Source organism: Pomacea canaliculata, linkage group LG7 (assembly GCF_003073045.1).
Source record: "Pomacea canaliculata isolate SZHN2017 linkage group LG7, ASM307304v1, whole genome shotgun sequence".
In the NCBI taxonomy this organism is placed as follows: Eukaryota; Metazoa; Mollusca; class Gastropoda; order Architaenioglossa; family Ampullariidae; genus Pomacea; species Pomacea canaliculata.
The window spans coordinates 22,009,423-22,028,353 of record NC_037596.1 but is presented as its reverse complement, the minus strand read 5'-3'; the positions used below and the strand labels follow the sequence as shown (position 1 = coordinate 22,028,353).

Sequence of the window (18,931 nt, the reverse complement as noted above, 5' to 3'; positions counted from 1 at the left end):
TCCCAAGAGGAATGGGGAACAGAAATTCTCAACCAATCAAAGTAGATTTGCGATGTAGGAAAATGGCAGGAAGAATGAAATAGCCTGCATTTCTGATAGTCCATGAAGCTGCTATAGTGAAGGGATGAGAATGTGGACTTGAATGTGAAGGTTGTGGGTTCGATCCGTGTCAACATTTTTTTTTACCCTTTTAGGGCATTTTTTGTTTGCTCTTGAGCTATTTTGTGTTTTTATCACCCTGTCTGCTGGTAGAGTTAGGACTGGCCTAGGTTGGAGTCTGGGAGAGGATTATATTTGGGGTTAATGTTCACAGAAAGAAAGGAACGTATCTATCAATCTATCGAGAGACAAAAACGGTAACAGCAAGACTTGAAGATGTCTCAGGCCAGACTGGATAAAAAATGACCTCAGCCCTCCTCCAGCACCCTCCTACTCATCCCCTCCCCCACGAAGGAAAGGTCCTTATTGGGCTAATTTGTACTTTGTGTGGGATCAGGGCTTGACTGTGCGGACCAGTCACTCCAGTATTTCGCTTTATATTAATCCCTCCACCCACATCCACCCAGACACTGTCATCAGTCAGAAGTAAAAGGGTTAATGTCGAGACAGCAGCATCACACGCGCCACAAAAAGAGCGCGAGGCCGTCTGACTGATGGTCGTCATAAGAAGCGAGTAGTGTTCAGTCTCAGTGTTTGAAGGTAGACAGCCATAGTGTAGACAAGACAGGCAATGGAAGGGAGGTGTTTGTGTAGCGAACTGGTGTTTTACCGGACACATGTGTTCCACTATGTACACGTGAAAGTCCTAACATATATGTGTATGTGAGTATAGTGCTTGGGGGAGACTCTCTCTCCTTGTGGGCGACTATACTGCAGAGGGTCTCAGGGTCGAGGCCTGCTGATGCCCGCGGCGGATAATATTCCCACCCACTCCTCTAAAAACCCAGCATATGTTATAGTAATTGGTATTCTATTGGGATAGGTGTGTTAGACACGATGAACCACTTACACTACGCCCTACGGCCATTAGTCTGTACCCTGTATGACGCAGTGCGGTCATTGTTCTGTGAGAAGTATGGCCCTGGCACTGGGGTTCATCATGTTCTAGCCATCCATACACCTGGCAGGAAGCTGGACAGGCTGGCAGCACCTGGACTCACCACCTGCCCAGCAGACCAGCGGGAGGGAAGCAGCGCGGGGTGTACGGCGCCATTGCTGTAAATTACAGATCAGTCTTCTCGTGTTACGGGTGGCTTTCACAGCTCCATCAGTCGTGGCCAGGCTGCCAATGACCAGGCGAGGATGTAGGGAGGTGTGTGTGGTGTGTGTGTGGAGGGGTCCTTCCGGGTCCTGCTATCCTGGTTCTTCTGGCTTCTGTTGTTTGTGTGTGTGTGCGCGCGGGGAGGTTGGTTTGTTTTTTTTCTCTCTTTGGAGAGGGGAAGAGTTGTTTGAAACTACAGGGAATACAATTAGAATAGGATAAATTAAAAACAAATATTATCGAACAAAGTGTCGCATGACGATGAGTACGTTGATTTTTTTTGCGAACTGTAGAAAACGAGAAGTCCACAGAAAATTAATTTACACCACCTGTTCAGACTTCGATTACAGAATTGCGTTACGGTTTCATTTCATTTCTTTTTTTTTTTAGCCGTTAGAAAGTGGTCCGATCTACCCACAATATCGTTCTACCTCTGTTACTGTGAAATATGTGGAACTGGCATCACAGACATCCTGGAATCGTTTACTGCTCTCCTGAAAGCAGCGAGGATGGCAAGTCTGGAAGCTGTAGAACAGAAGAGACACCCAGAACCTCTCTCTGGAAACCTTGGTGTTCAGTCTCCTTCCTCTCCTGCACTCGGTTCTTCTCGCTCATCGATTTGGTTCAGAAAAAAAAAAATCAGGTCTGTGTTGATAACGTTTTGCATTTATAAGGCGAATGAAAGCCGGATTACGTGTCGCACGGCCGCCATTTATAAGGTAGAATTTCTGGAATCTTCCGAAGAAGAGCTCCACGCATTCCTATTTGCTGTTCTCTTTAATCTCTTGGACCTTTGGTCGTGTCAAGAGACTAGGACGAAGCGGGTGGCAGAGCTGAAGTCGAGAAGGGGGTGGTTGTGTTGGGTATCTGGATGAGGTCTACTGTTTTAGAACTGTGGTCGTCTCTTCTACTTTCAGGGCAGCCAGAGAGAAGTGTGAGTTCTGTTCAGTTGCGCTATTGTTTCGAGCACTACAACAGCGGGCCGGGATCCTGGAAAGGTTCGAATCCGTTGCTATCTTTTGTTCAACAATCTGTTTTTCGCCTCCCGCGGGGCATCTGCGGTGGCTTGACATTGATCCTCACGGCCGCGGTTCAGGGGCTGCAAGTTCCGCTGGTTGGCTGGCTGGAGTAACGGTCCCTAGGGGCCGGGTAGCCGCAACAATGATCTATCACGGACATCCGCACACACACTGCCATCCATCCCAGATCTATTTTTTTTTTCCATTTTCTTCTACTTTTTTTCTTTTGACGTAGTGTCAATGCTTGGTCGTAATGTTTCTTACCTTCGTCCCTCAAGTGAGCATCGCTTGCATGAGGAGGAGGTGAGGTGGTAGGAGGATGAAGAGGTGGAAGGGCGAAGGTAGGGTGTGGGGTGAAAGGAGGGGTGGAGACGGGGTATAGGGGTGGGGGATAAAGGTCGAGCGTGGGCGAGAGGGTATGAAGGACGTATCGACTCACAAGCCGTGCTCGCACCAGCAAGTGGAAGAACGTACAACGATAAACAGGAACGTCAGCCATGCTGCTGGAAATGAATTATTAGAAATAACGGGCTGTCACTTCTTGTTAGCGTGTTCACACCATCCCCTCTCCCGCTGCAAGCCTTCCTCCCTCACACCCCCCTCTCCTCATACAATCGCGGTGTTCGTGTCGCCTCCCTTTCCGCACCCACCCTTCAACACGTAATGTCTTTTCTCCCTCCCGCTCAATTCACTCAAATTCTTCCCCTTTTCTCGCCTTTTTTCACATTTACCGTGTTCCCCAATGTTATTATGTAATGGCAAATGATTTCACAGCCTGGTGGATGCAGGAGGAGCGAGCAGGGGGAGTGACGAGGGCGTTGTCGTATTCTTGTCCTTGTGTTTGTGGGCGCGCGTGTGTATGATTGGAATGAACTTTGAACAAGTATTTGATGTCTACTGATAAGTGTATACTCGTGCGACTTCATGTAGGTAAGCGCCTGCAGCCTGCCGCTCTATAAATAAAGTTATTTCCCCTGCCGCTTACCTCCCCTGATAAATCACGTCCCTTGTTGTTGAGTGGTCAGTTGTGTAGTTGCAGGCTGTCGTGAACCTCCATCCGTCTACCTTCCTCTACCAGGTATGATGCCTGGCTTGTGAAAATAAACATCAACAAACATCGCTCTGATCACGTCTCCTCAAGCTGTAGCGGAACTGTTCACATCTCCAGAGGAAAGGGATGAAGATGTCCATGTTCCACTGGACTAGAGCGGCGTTGTTCACGCTTCCTCGCTTTGTCACGTGGGCTAACGGAATTTAACGTGTTTCTACAGCATTGTATTGAAATTCTTGAAGTTTATTTTTGTAAGGAGTACTTAAAAAAATTGGCTGAAGAGGGGATTTCTTTCTTCACCTGGTGTGTTATTTTTGAACGCCATCCAGCCAGACGTCAGTCGTGCGTGTGAGCATGTGCGTTAGTGTTCGTGTGTGAGAGAAAGAAAGAAAAAAGAAATGGGTGAGCTCGCATATAATGTAGAAGATCCTGAGAGAATGTTGGCCAGACATGAGACATCATCGTGTATCCTACAACCGGACCGTCAGGGAGTAGTTATTTCTATAAGATGACGAAGACTAAGGGGAGAAGGTGGGGTGGGTGCGTGGGGGAATGAACAACAAGGCCAAGTTTGAGGAGGGCGCTGTAGGTCCCCGGAGACCGCAGCCCGCGACTGCTAGTGCTAATTACATCTCACCGAGACTGAGACGAGGGTCTCTGTTAGGTGACCGAGCCTGTCGACAAGTCCTCGTGATTAGCCACCCCTAACTCATCTGCCGCAGACACTCACCTCCTCCGACCCCGCGCAGATGCTCGACGTAGGTCTGTGGCACGCGCGTCTCTGCCGGCACCATACGTGAGCCATTGTGTGTGGGCAGCGGTCTCTTCGGCCCCTGACGCCTGCGTGTCTCAAACGTCAGGGAAATGATCGTCTGGCAGAGAGGACAGTGTGTCCGCAGGCCCGCTTATAGGCACTACAACTTGCTGCTTCAACCCTGCCGACGAGATGCGACCTTAGATAATAATTGCGGCGAGAGGAGGAGCAGACATCGAGGTGTTTTTTTATATATTTATATCCCGTGCCCGTAAATCTCTGGCATGCCCGACCTGCGGTGAGGATGATGAAGAGGGCGATGTCAGTTTGGGTACTTTGTGGTGCTGCGTGATGAAGGAGGACTTAGTGTCAACACGGAGTTTACGACTTAGGGGACGTCAGCAACTTGGTTTAGGGCTTTATGAAGATGCGCGCGCAATCATGTGCCGAGAATGAGCACAAGGCGCAAGGATACTCGTCTTGCAGGCCACGTTGATGCCAAATAGTCCCTGGTCCTTCTTGTGGAGCGAGACTGAGCGAGGGTCGTGGATAATACGGCTTTATGACGACACAAAAGTACCCGGTGATGGCGGGGTGTACTAAAACTGTCTCGCTGATGCTCGAGCGTCGACTTATGACCATACTACTCAATAAGGGATCTTCAGAACAGGTTTCTTGCGAGAATGAGAAAATATGTCAAAAGCAGTCCGGACAGTCCACAATTATTCGTGTTCTGTATACTGGGAGTGGTGCGTTTATATTTTTCTGCTCTGCATTTTGTATATTTGTACTTTGTGTAGGTCTGTCTGTCCCGTGTTCTGTACTTTTATGTGCATTTATATTTGTATTCACTATTTTGGGTCTTCACTTACATGGCGGATGACGAAGATGACAATGAGGAAAGGAGATTACCTGCAGACGAAAGATTGATGTCATGGGTCAGAGAGTTGGCACCGGGTGTCGGCCTGTCCTCTGTATCCAGCTAATGCCACAATCATGTTTCCATGCTGATGTCTTTGTTTGATTCTACCAGCACTCACCCGGCCCCTCTCCACTAAAATGTATTCTGGTGGTGTGGTCTGCGAACATCCGGCAGCTCAGTCGCAATTTTTTTTTTAAATCATCGACCTGTTTGCAGTGGAATCTCCCGCTCGTGCTTTACGCGCCCAAAATTTAATTAATTAGATAAAGAAAAAAAGTGGAAACGCACAAACACGCATTGAAATGCAAATATTATGGGATTTTTTTTTTGTCATTGCTTTGACGTGCTTTAATTAGTCTATTAGTGCGACCAAGGCCGGCCCCTGCTGCGCAACGGTAAAGCGCTTGTCACCGTGGCAATGAGACTTGGGAGTTGTGTGTTCGAATCTCGTCTCAGTCACGTATCTTTTTTCTCTGGATACTGCTTCTCTGAGGTGCTAGCTCATCGTGAGATAGAATTTGACTGCTGATTCGGGGTAAAAGAAATCAAGCAAGCAACCAGCCACAGAACAATAGCACAGTGCATCACTTAGGCTACATGTCGAGCTGAGTTCAAGACTTGACATAAATATTCATTTGGACAAAAGTAGCAGCTGTGCTCACAGTTTGTCTTTCATTGACAGTCTTGCCTACGACGCCTCTCGGCCGGCCTCGTGACACTAACTAGACCGCTTCCTGTCCCTCCGCCCACACCTCCCCGCCAATTTTCTTGCCCTCAACCTCTCGGAAGATCGTTTGATCTGTCACAGATGACGCTGATGAAGTTATCAGAGTCAATCCTGGCGGCCACCTCTTTTTAATCTCAGGTTTTCCTTTTCTTTTTGTTTTGTGTCGAGCAAAGAAACGGTGTCCGCTTGAGGACCGAACTCTCACGAGTGCCGGGAGTTGTTTTTCTTGTCGACTGACTTCATCCTCGCCTGAGCCCAGGTCGTTGAGAAGAGCCAGATGGTGGCCATAAAAATGCAGGACGACAAGGCTGAGGACGGAAGCAGGTGGCGAGCAGCGCATGCGCAGAGATTTCTTTTCCGGTCTGAATTCATGCATTTTTGTATTATTATTATAATATGGATATTTTCATCTTCTCTTTCAGGGGCATGCACCGTAGCTTGTTCATCTTGACTGTGTTATCTATGTATGTACAGTAACCTACATTGTTGCCCGGATGTATGTCATGGAGGTTGCATCCGCAAGGCTTCGGCGACACGATACGGGTAGGATGTTGGTGGAATCACGGGGTCTTTCCTGGGGCTTTATTGACTACCTGGATGGCCAGGTGATGTAACTTGATCTGTAAGCTGTATTGATCACTCGGTTTTTCCCAGTGACATGATTTCCTTGAGCTGTATCGATCGCCTGCGCTTGACTTCTGTCCTCGTGTGTCGGCTGATCACATGTATTGTGATTATTTCTGATTCCCAATCACTAGTGTGAGGTCATGTTAGGGTTTTCACTGGTCAGGATGCTAAATTCAACTAAAGAGCTTACATAATATTAGCACTTAGCATTGACACAACCAGCGCCATTGTACAGAAGCACATGACCATCGGTCAAGACTTTCTTGAGTATTAGTTTATTCTTAGAGATGAATTAAAGCTGATGATCCTGGACTCTGAAAATATTGATAACTACTAACAACTCTTGTATATTTATGTGTGCGTCGGAATGAGCCAGAAGCATCTATATATATAAATAAAATGTGAAACACTTTATTCGGACTTAATTACTGAGAACGCTGGCTTTCGTTATTAAGCTAGAATCATGCATGCTTCTTAATATTTTCTACATTTTTTGAGATTTTAATCTCTTTTAATTATTACACCAATGATCGAGTGTCGCAAGGCCTAGTTTCCGTGTTACATTTGACATTTCCTTCTTTGTCGTCTGGCCTGGCAGACGGTTGTCTTTTGGTGTCGGATAAGCTAAACAACTTCTTGTTTGGCAAGTTATTACTTGGTCACCTCAGTAAAGTTATGCTACATGTACTTTAGTACTACCTGCCTGACAGTAACACATGGCTGATAGTATTACACTGGGGTGTAATGGCTGTAAGACTGTGGTGGTACACGTGACCATCATGGCCGCCGTACAGTGATTACAGTGCACGCCCGACAGTACTCGCTTGACATTGATTACTGCACTCGCCTGAAAATAATAATGCTACTTCCCGTCTGACAATGATTATGCTACTTGATTCAAAACTGACAAGAGTTGCTATCGGCAACACGTTCAGAGGTTCTCTTAATTTAGTGCGAATAAGATTGGAAATATATCGATCTGACGGAATGCTAGGGGAGGGTGTGCTGCTGATGGGGTGATGGTGGTGTTGGTGGTGGTCGTGGTGGTCGTGGAGGGAGAGGGGATTGTGCCCATGCCTGTCGTTTTCCTCAGACATCTGAACGAAATTACACCTAGAGGCGACACCGTCCACTTTATCCTCGTTAAAGTCTCACAACATCACGTTTCTCTCGCCTTCAGAGATAATTACGTGCGAACAAGGAGTATTGTAACATGTAATGCGTGACATCTGGACAAAAATATTTTAACATTGAGGTCCAAGCAAGCCTGGCTACAGCTAGACTTAGAGAAAACACTCCGTGTAGACAGAATAGTCACTTCGGTAGTGATTTCTGCGCAACTTAAATCACAGCTACCTACAAAGGAGCCCGGCTAATGTTTATCTCATCACAAACTGCTTGCAGACTATTTTTTTCGTTACCTACTAGAACGAGGCTGGTGTGTACAAAGTTTCCGGTTTAGTCAGATTCTTTATTTAGGCTGGCCGAGACTAGCAGCTGAGAACTTGCAAGAGGCTAAGCGTTGGTCTAGGCAAGCAGACATCAGTCCACTATACACGTTTGTGATATCATCGATACCACACCAAGAGTAGCAGAAGTCCATATCAAAAAAAAAAAAAAAGCCACTCATCGCCCTTCCGCTTGACGCTTGATTGAAGTGGAAACTCGCGGCGTGACGTTGCGCGGTATTCTCACACAGGAACGAGATTTTCCGTTACCTGGTTACATAGCGCGAGATATGACTTTGGCCCTCTGAGTTATTAACGGTCGTGTTTGCGAACATTGAGCGTTTCAGACTCGTTTACCTGTGTAACACCTGCTCACCTATTTCGTGAACATCATTGATGTGACTAGTAGGTCTTTACGGGGCGGCACAGTGCCTGCCACCTTCTTGAAAGCTACTTCGACAAAGAACTGTTGCGTGAAGTAGAAGCAGTAGATGTGGCCCACACTACAACAACTCATTTATACATCCGGGTCACAGCCAGCCAGGCTCCGCTAGAACCCATTGTAAGGCCATAATGCAAGCGGCGGTTGAGTGGCGCTGTGGTTAAGCACTTGTCATCAATACGCTGAGGACCGGCTGTCATGGGATCACATCTCGTCTTGGCAACGCTGTTCTTTCTTTGTTTCTGGCACCAGTGGGATTGTTTGTTTTTTGCTAAATAGATAAGAGATGGTCTGAATTGTTGGCTTGGCATTAAAGTAATTAACCGCAGCACCTACGTGTATGTGTGTGTACACACTCACTCGCACACACAGATCGCGGGCGTCCACATTTCAATATTGCAGACGACCTGACTCCAAGTCACCAGGTCCACGACCCACCGTCAAACGCCTCTTACTTCAGTCAGTTTAATCATATTTGCTTCGTGGCTTTAATCTGACTACAATCTTGTTTTAATTTTCTATTAATCTTTTTCAGACGTATTTTTGACTTTCTTTTCAATTTTATTTCAATCTTATGTCCGTTTCATCCACTCAGCCTTGCCACCAACAGTATTTTTTTCCGGATGATCTCACACATTTTTACAGGTTTAAGAGCTAGAGTAATTTGTGATGACACTTGGTCAGATAAGGGAAAGAGGATTTTCATTTCCACAGCTTTTTCTTGCGATTAATCTCTCTCCTGTAAATGAAGGTTTATAGACCCCCGTTCGTAGTTGCCTTCCATTAAATTACCCCAGCCTGCTGACAGGTGGCGTTGTTTTTGTGAGAAATATGTTGTTTGAAATTAGCTGACATCTTTGACGGCGCATTCCTTGTCCTTCTCTCACTTCCTTCCCTCCCGTCGTCTGTTTGCGTTAAGAATGTCGGCACGTGATAGGACCGTTAGGCTGTCCTTATTAATAACCTACAGGGACGTGCAGCACAACGGAAAAGCAAAAAAGATTCGAAAAACTTTAAAATTAAGTCGTGATTTGAGCGGAAAAAATGTTTAATCAAATGATGGGAATTAACGATAAAGGGGAAAAAGTAGGGAAGAGCGTAAACAAAAGACAGAGACAGAGCGAAGGAAGGTAAAACGAAAACTGGAGTTAAAGCTATAAACTTGTCGAAAAAGTCCTCGTTGTTAGCCTCCGATTCTTCTAGCATGTCTGGAGAAGGCGACAAGAAATAGCATGAAGCACGGTGTAAAGAGAACAAACATTGCTAGCATGAAATATGGTGTCACAGAGACATTACAATCCTAATTTTCATTTGTAATTAATATCTACATTGTCAATATTCTTCGTAAAGTAGAACAGTTTATGGTACAATGTCTCAAGGGCCTGAGAAATATTGTTGTCGTTGGTTCGCATCTCGGCTCAGACGGACATCTCTCTGTGAGAACATCTGTTTACAGGGCTGACCGTCGGTGGTTTCTCCGGGTATTAATGTTTTCTCCATACTGTATATGTGTGTTTGTGTGTGTGTGTGTGTGAGAGAGAGAGATAATTTGAATTATAGCGAATGAATTCATTATCATTATAAAATATTTCTATAATTCGTATTTTAAGAACAAAACACCAGGACTGACCGTCGGTGGTTTCTCCGGGTATTCCTGTTTCCTCCATACTGTATATGTGTGTTTGTGTGTTTGTGAGAGAGATAAAAACAAAGAGTTATAATTTGAATAATACTTAATAAATTAATTATTATCATTATAAAATATTTCTGTAAAACACATAAAGCAAAACAATTTTAAAAATATGCGAACAGCTCGTTCTTTCTGGTTCCTGAAAGTAATTGCAGGCGTTGTTTTCCTCAGTAGACATGTTCACTCAGGCAGAAACAGCATGTTCCTATTTATAGACCAGTGGCAAATACTTGTGGGAATCAAGCGGCAAGCTCGCTTTCATCTAATTAACGGCGCCGTGGGCGGCACACACATCAAAGGCCGGACTGCTTGTTGCAGCGGTCATGCCTGGCGGCGGACACGGCTTGTAAATCGTGTTACACATGTAACTTTAGTCGGGTGTAAACAGTGGGGCTTGTAAACACTTCAAATTCCTCCTCTAGATTTTTATTATTGTATAATCCTTTAAGTCATGCTTGTGATTTTGTAACTCCTGTCATGTTGTAACATCTGTCACAGATGTACAAAAGCAGCTTCTACCTTGTTACATAAGCAGCACACAACAGTTTAAATGATGCGCATACTCGTAGAAGCTTTACAAATGTAACATCTTGTAATTCGTACAATGTCTGTCATTCACATCATTGTGTAACCGGCGTTACAGATGTAAGAGCGTGTAACTCTCGTTACAGATGCCGGGGGCGGACAGCAGCACCAGTCTCGACCACGCGTGCCGACGTCTAGTCGGGTGGCCAGTGTGGGTGGGCAGCAGATACTCGACTGCTCCATCATCTTCCCGGGTGACCAGCCCATCAACTACATCCTGCAGTGGCGCAAGGAGGGCATCAAGGACCCCATCCTCTTCAAGTATGACGGCTACAGTCCACAGGTAACCCTACCCGCTGCCCTCCCACCTCGCCTGGCCACGTGACCTGTGTGTAGGGGCTGTGGTCAGAATACAAACAGAGGGCTGATGCCTCTAAGAATGTGTTACTTCCCCGAAACGTGTTTTGGATGCATGGAAGGGCGCCAAGCCGTAATTTAGTGCCGCGGATTTCTGTGTAAATCTCGCCTGCGAGTAGGAGAAAAGATAAAATAAAAGTTTGCATAGCACTGACGCTCTCCTTCCATCTCCTCTGACATTAGGTAAATTGTACACTGGATGTGGGGAGGAGGGAAAGGAGGATGCTCTAGCATCATCTTACTGTTACAGATCATCGTGCGAGCATGGCTTGACGGTTACTTTATGACGTCACCACGTCCTCAGCCCCTCCCGCTGTTTCCATGTTCCTCTTGGAGACCACCGCAGCACACTTTCCTGTTCCTGAATCTGTCTTTTTTCTGATTTTGCGAAATAATTCCAGGCATCCAGTTGTGTCTTTAGTTTCATTGTTCGCGCATGAATATTGCAGGTTTTCCGCAGATAGCGCACTTCTTTTTAATCAGATCCCTGAAGATTAACTTCCGAGTTGCTGGCGATCTTTATGGTTATTTTAGAAGCACGCGCTATTCAGACCTCCCTAAGATGATTGCAAGGCACACACAAGTCAGCGGTTACTTTCTTCCAGAAAATATTAGAAAACGGGACAGCTCCTTGTAAGGATGATATTTCACAATGGCGGTGAAATCTGTGAGGGGCGAGAAAAATGGACTTTGGTTGAGTAGAATATCTTGCACTCGTATTATTTGTGAATATTTAAAAAATTTCTGTTGTTGTTCCACTAGCATGACCGCAAGTGTGTTTGTGTATGTGTTTATGATTAATCTCGAACGCGTGTTTGTAAGGTGGTCATCCTCAGTACATTTTTGTTTTTGATTGAAGACCACGGTAGTGATTGTTTTAAAGCAAATTAAGTAATTTTTGTAAACTGCATGATAGCACTTTCCTCCATTATCATTTGGCAATAAGTGCTTTGTTGTGGAAAATAAAGACAAATTGAATAATAATAACAACAATAATAAAGTTCGACACACACGACAGATAAGCTGACATAAAGACAGGATGTAGTTTTGAAGATGACACCCTGCTCGTAGATCAAGATGTCGATGGGTGACAGTTTATATCCACATACATTCCTATCATTTGTCAAACGCTGAATAAATCCATCAACAATCAAGAAGGAGGCAAAAATCGTCAGATTGCTGGTATCCACATGGTCACGTGTCACCAGAGAGAATCTGTATCAAAATGTTTAAACACAGCGGTGGCGATGACGTGAGGCCCATCGTAGCGAGACAGACGATGAAACTGTCATGGCGTTAGTTCAAAAAGTCTGCTTCCTAAAATAATTAAAATCAGGAGATGAAAAATACAAGGCCAGAGGCAAGTAAGCAATCGCAACACAATTATTAGGACAGCATCAGAACTTGCAGGTCCATACAATGGAACTGGATTACAAGAGTTGTTGAGGTGATGGTTCAAATCACGGGCCACAAAGGGAGTAGCGGATTATGGAGACTGTTAGTCAACTGAAAGATCCATCCCATCTGTACATTCAAATTGAAAAGTGTAGACAACCGCAGGCAATCCGACCACAAACACAGAGAAACAGTGCCAGACCATATTTTTTTGTTGTAGAAGTGCCAGACAATATCTAACTCTTGCCAGACAAATCTGTTGTATCAGTTGTAGCAGTGCAGTGTAGCAGCGCCAAATGCAGAAGCCTCAGCACCAACATATTTATTGTTGTAGCAGCGCCAATTAGTTTATTGTTGTAGCAGCGCTAATTAGCTCATTGTGGTACAGGCGCTAATTAGCTCAACATTGTAGCCACACCAAACAAAATCATTGTCCACACTCCCCGTGTGCTCTACTCTCTTGGCTACAAGCGCGCGCGATCATGCCGGTCAAAGGTCAGTCTCCTCTTCATCATCGCCCCGCGACTGTCGTTGGTGAAGAGCGGTAACTGTAGCCCGATAATCACTCCTACTTTGTGTTATGTTGATCAGGTTGGGGTCTCGACTGAGGCGGTATCTTGATTGGAACGCGTATGAGGTGATTAGGGCCAATGGAATTAAGCCACGCCAAATTAGGCGCAGGGCGCGCCTGACTCCCGGCTGATGAAGACAATCTGATTTGCGCCATAATGTCACGAAGGGCTAATTTGATTGGACAGAAGCCGGACAGAAGCTCGCTGATTGGCTAGGTAGTCTATAGCAATACTTACAGGCCCCCCAGTGGTGACGAAATTGAGTGACAGGATCCAAACCTGGCCATTCTTCTGTCTTGGCTCTTAACTTTGCTGCGACATATCCATTTCTATCCAGGATGTTCGCCAGGTGGCGTTTGCTCATTATTCTGAGGTCACGAACTTACCAGCTGAGTGATTCCTAGTCTGTCTTGTACATGTAAGACTCGGGATAATCAATATCCTATTCGAAAGGTGATTTGGATCAACTCTGTGCAGTTTCACTTTTCTGTTGAAATGGATTTTTGGTCATTAAACAAACGTGAATATGTTAATATGAAAGTGAGAAATAGTCTTAAAATGGATTTTAATCGTGGTAGCCCATGGCGATCATTCTTGATTGCTGCAAGAAAATGACAAAATTGTCACAAATCAAATCCTGTTTTGGTATCAGAATCCCATCATGTTATAAATTACCTCAGAGACCAGAATCTTTACTTTCAATCTGTCCTGTCTGATTGAAGTATTAAACAATTGAAAGATCGTCTGCACAAGTTTAAGAGAAACAAAAGAATTTTGTAGTTGATCCCAACATTATCCCATGGGAGAATGAGATATTGAATTGCCCTGATAACAAAAAGGAACACTCGGCGATTAGCTGACGAAGAGGCAACTCCCAGTCTTTGCTCTCATTTCGAAATTTGCTGTGTAAAGCAAGAGAAGGGCGGAAGAACACCTTACTGACCAAGAATTATCAGCTTTATTCGTTTCTGATTAGCCTTCGAATCTTTCGCATTCAGAACAGTTATAACTTGGCAGATTAATTCAAGAATGTGTCAGAAACTGCACATTGAGACGACTTTGCGAACGATTTCAGTGGATGTGAGTGTTAGGAACACTTTAGAGACATCACTGACAAAGATGTTGATGTGCCACTCATTCAAGTCCATGTTTAGAAGGAAATTGTGACTGAGTGGACGTTGATGACGATGCACCAGCTGTGCTACACAGACCGCAGCACCATTCGTACAAAGCAGACGACAAAGGATGTGTGAGACACAAATTGTACAAGTCCATGGAGACATTCGAGATGGCGCTGCATCACATAACTCTCCCCCGAGGAAATTATTGTATTGCAATTGTCTGCTATGGATGTGGACAGTGGTAAGTGTTACTTTTGTCTTTTTAATTTTATTTAATTCGGTTAGTTGAAATGTTTTAAATTTTCATTCTTCCATGAGATACCTCCGAACAAAGGTCTACAATGTGTTGTGTTGATTTGACTGCGTGGGTAAATTAGACTATTAAATCTGATTATTATGTGAATTATTGTCTTCTCTATTGTTAGTGATGACTAAATAGAAAATAAATGATTGCTTATAATAAATGTAATGTAAGGTGCTGCTTGCCATTGATAATTTAACATCCATTTATATGTTTCAGATTGCAAAGATGCGCTGATACCGGGTATTTTCAGTTCTTAGTTTGCCCTCGTCCAACTGCGATACATGTGACCTGTGACCTGCAATACATGTGACTGTGGCGAGATGGGAAGACAGACTTGGCATAATTACTGAATGGCGAGATGGACACAATCTGTGGAATGCACAAACTGGTAAACACAGTGTGCATTAAGTGTAATTTGGGAGACAGGGTGGCTATAACTGGAAAATAAACATTGTTAGGAGTGGAGCAGCCATCTATATCTACAGAGGGAAGATGTGGAGTGACCTTTAGAAGAAAGTTTTCTCTAAAAGAAGTTTTCAGTTGGACGAATTATAAATATTTGCGAACAAACAGGTAAAACACTTCGTGGTATTTTAAATAAAAATAGAAGTGAAACTGTTTACTCGGTGCCTAGTAAATCAACAAATCAATATCTATAAACAAACACAGTCTGACATGAAGTTGTGCTTTAAGACAGGACATTTTGTTGTTTGTTTGGAACCCCAGTTCTCAAACCTTTTTAGGTGTCAGAGCATCCCGCTTTCCTTCATGTCTTATTGTTCTACAGTAACTATCACAAGTCAATGAAAATATACAATTGTAAATAAATATTGAGTTGTGTTGTTTCTGTGTGCATGCTGATTGCAATGCAGTAACATTTTGCAATTTGTTGTATAGCAGGTTAATGTACTTAAAACTAACAAATATTCAGTGTTATGCACTTTTTCGTGGCTGAAACCGATGTAGCTTGTTGTGTTTTATTATCTTGCAAAGTTAAGTACAGTTTAAACAGTCAAAAATACGGATAGCTCACTTGAAGAAGGGGCTGACTGTGGACTGTAGAAGACGAGGAGTATTGTGGATATTTTGGGTGGAGGGTTGATGGGAAATGTGTGCAGCGTGTGTATCCATACAGTTGTGTACATGTACATAAGGGCAGTGGAGTGGTGCAGACGACAGGTCACCTGACCTCAGGCTCACCGCTTATCTGCTGACGTCCTCTGAGCGTCATGAGCGTCAGATGGGAGGATGAACGGTGCTCATCCCGCCCCAAGCTGCTTTTCCCATATCTGCCAGCGCCACGAGTGCTTTTGCTAAACACCCGAAATAGCCGGCAGAGTACTTGGTCCCCTTCTTGTCCAGGTCATATAAGAACATTGTCATCGGCTCTTTCCTCGGTGTGGATGTATTTTGGGAGATTGATAATTAAGGGTGTCCCTTTGATGATTTTCCCGCCAGCAGGATTACTCCACTCTGTCTCTCTCCGTGTCTGTGTAGGGGGAAAGGGGGCGACAATGTGCAGCAGCCATGGGAATGAGCTTGATTAAGCCTCGCTTTCATCTATTCAACAGATTATCTTCATAACATTTTTGAAACCTTAATAAACCTCTTATAAGTGATGGCGAGTTATGGATGGTCCTAACTCCTTATCTCGCCACCATCCGTCTAGCACAAGACGTTAGAGAGGATGAGCGGAGGGTGGGGACATGAAGAAGGTAGATAATCCATAACTTTGGAAGTGGAGGGAGGTAACTTTGGGGGAGCATGCAGTCTGTCACAATGTGTGGCTGGAGGCGGTGTTGGGAGAGAAACCTGTTGAGACTGTACGACTGTAAACATCAGGGCGTGTTCTTGGACAAGATTTGCAGCTGGAAAAGGTCACAGTCGGGTAGGTTGCTGCAACCATTTTGAGAATGATGCTCCTTCACACTCTCTCACCACTGAACTCAGCTTACATCACTGGCATTATCACTGACATCGACAATCGCGCCTTGAGAAACAGTGGACAAAGGAGGGTAGCAGAAGTTGATCATCAGTCCTTGTCTGACATTAATGAGTACGGGTGGATTGGTATTACGGCATTAACACACACTGTCGTCACGTGACCGGCATGTAATCTATTTAACTCGTTATAAAAAGACAAAACAGAATAAACAAAATACAACAACAAAAGCCGAAAAAAAAAACCGCCCAAGATTTTCAATGAAAGTTAACTTCGTGAAAATGTCAAATGCCTAATGTTAAAAAACTCTTTGGGCTTGAAAGCTCGATGTATAGACGGTTTTTTGGTGACGTGTGAGAAGTTTTTAGGAACAAAGAATGTTAGTTTGAATTAATCCAGCGCCGTATTCATGCCGCGAATGCAAGTCCTGACCCAGGGGCAAAAAAGGAGAAATCACGTGGTCTCCTCTGTAGTTACGACGAGCTGTCTAGACCCCGCGGATGTTTTGCTTTTTTTTACCCTAAGAAATCTTTGCCACTGAGGTCTCTGGGGTCAGGTCTCATCAGCCAAGGTCTGGTCGCCGTTTTATACTTATGGAGACAAGTTTGCTCGTGTCTTACCCTGGATGTAGACTTACCCTCGCATACTCATGCATACGGTCCTTGGCTTGTAGTAGTAGTCAGTGACCCGGATGACTGTGTGTTGGCAGGTGAACAACAACCTCCACTACGCAGGGCGCCTGTCCCTGGTGAAGGGGGTCTCGCTGCAGATCAACTACATCCGGCCCGAGGATGAAGGGTGGTACGAGTGTGACATCACCTTCATCAGCGACTCCGCCAACAAGATCAGCGCCAACGGCACCTGGATTTACCTCACTGTGCACTGTGAGTACCCGGCTGTCGACATGTTGTGTCGGTCACACACTCTTGTTTTGCACCTGTCGGAGGTTTGTCCTCCACCTCCACGCTGCCTTGCACCTCTCAGAGGTTTCTTCCTATGCCTTTCTCACCTGTCCTGCACCTGTCTGTAAGATGTTCTTTCACATCTGTCTTACAAACTTTACACTTGTCTATCTGCTGTCTAAAACATTTCTGAAATCTTCAGAAATTAGTTTTATGGATTCATTTGTAATCTCTGTGTGCTTACAGAACATGTTTATCATACATCACACACATTTCTTGCAGGTGCATCTCATCTCACATTTGTATTTTTTATATGTTTGTCCTTATACTCTTCTTATATAATTTATTTTGTCAATACGGCATTTACAAACAGTTTTTATACAGATGTCCAATGGATACTTCATTTTCGTACCATGTGTACTTGCATGTTTTATGTCGGTGTCCAAGTACCTATAGTTTTGAACTCAATTCTTACTTGTGTGTTTGTGTGTGTGTGTGTGTGCTCTTAGCGATTGCACAATTTTCGCGAACCGATTGACCCGAGTGTTTTTGTCATTGGCTGTGCTTAAAACTAAGACTCGGAAAGCCCGGGAAATGATGGGAAGCTGATGGTCTGAGAAGCAGCTTGCAGGTTTCTGGCGGTGCCGACAGCTGGTCTTACGACTGAGTGGTGCGTCACGTGCATGGGGCGTGCAGTTAATATCTTAATATTGCTAACACCGCCCTCGCTTGTCGCTCCTTCTGTCTTGCAAAACCGACAGCAATGTCCGTTGACACACAACTGCTTCAAATGTTTATACACATCAAACAGACATTGCCACCCATAAAATGCAAATGGAGTTTCAGGCCCCACAGTTCATTTTTGTGCAGATTTGCCAGACCCTCGTGTACAGTGCGTTAGGGTCGTCAGATACCTCACCTCAACCATTCGATACAAATTTTAGTATATATTGATCAGTAATAGAAGACCCAGTAATTGTGATACTGATTGGTAGTTTGACCTAAAAGTAATTGGAATAGAAGAGTTTTTTTTTAAATTTTTATTGCTGGAACATAAAAATTATTTTACACACTGCAAAAATTATGCTATGAATCCTCTGGGTAATGGAGTAATTGCGATTTCAAATAATATTTACATATAGAAATAATATTTACAGATCCAATTAATGTTGCAAATAATAACATAATTTTTTATGATTCAATATCTTGTGATTTCACAGAGCTGGATTTTCAAACTAGCCAACATTTTATAACCTCACATTCGACATGACCAAAGTACATTTTATTACTGATTGCCGACATGACAGAGTAGGTGGACAAGCCCATCACCGTGTTTAGTTTTCAATGAATGTGTCAAGCATCCTGCCTTGTATTGTGACAGTACAGGAAGTTGTCATGAGTGTTTTCCTGAAGATTTCTAAATTGTCAGGCATGTAGGTGACGGACGTTGGAAGACATCGAGAGACAGACAAAGCATCCAATCAAACGAGCTTTGGCGACTCACGAAGCCTCGCTTCCCAATGTTCAAAATTCTGGGAAATGTCGCTGGGAGGATTATTACTTGCTATTGACGTCGCCTCTTTTATCTAACGGCGATTCCAGCTCACCGTCTGCTTCACTTGTCATCGCCTTAGTGAGGTCAGGTGACCTGGAGCTGGCACGGGATGGATGAAGGTGAAGGCCGCGGAGAAGAGGTCAGGACCAGAACACCTCAAAGTGGGGCCATGATATTATTTCAGTCGTAAACAAAGCTTGTGGCTAAGAACTTCCAAATTGAACATTACAATTTCAGGTTCACATGGCTAATTACAC

The 18,931-nt window shown here is 44.4% G+C and overlaps 1 protein-coding gene across 1 annotated transcript in view; it reads left to right on the top strand.

Moving 5' to 3' along the window:
• The window catches only part of LOC112567533 (protein turtle homolog A-like), a 185,477-nt gene that overhangs the window by 74,523 nt on the left and 92,023 nt on the right, over positions 1-18,931 (top strand). Inside the window, 2 exon segments of the mRNA XM_025244229.1 lie at positions 10,613-10,809; positions 16,927-17,101. Coding sequence (XP_025100014.1) covers positions 10,613-10,809; positions 16,927-17,101 — 372 coding nt within the window.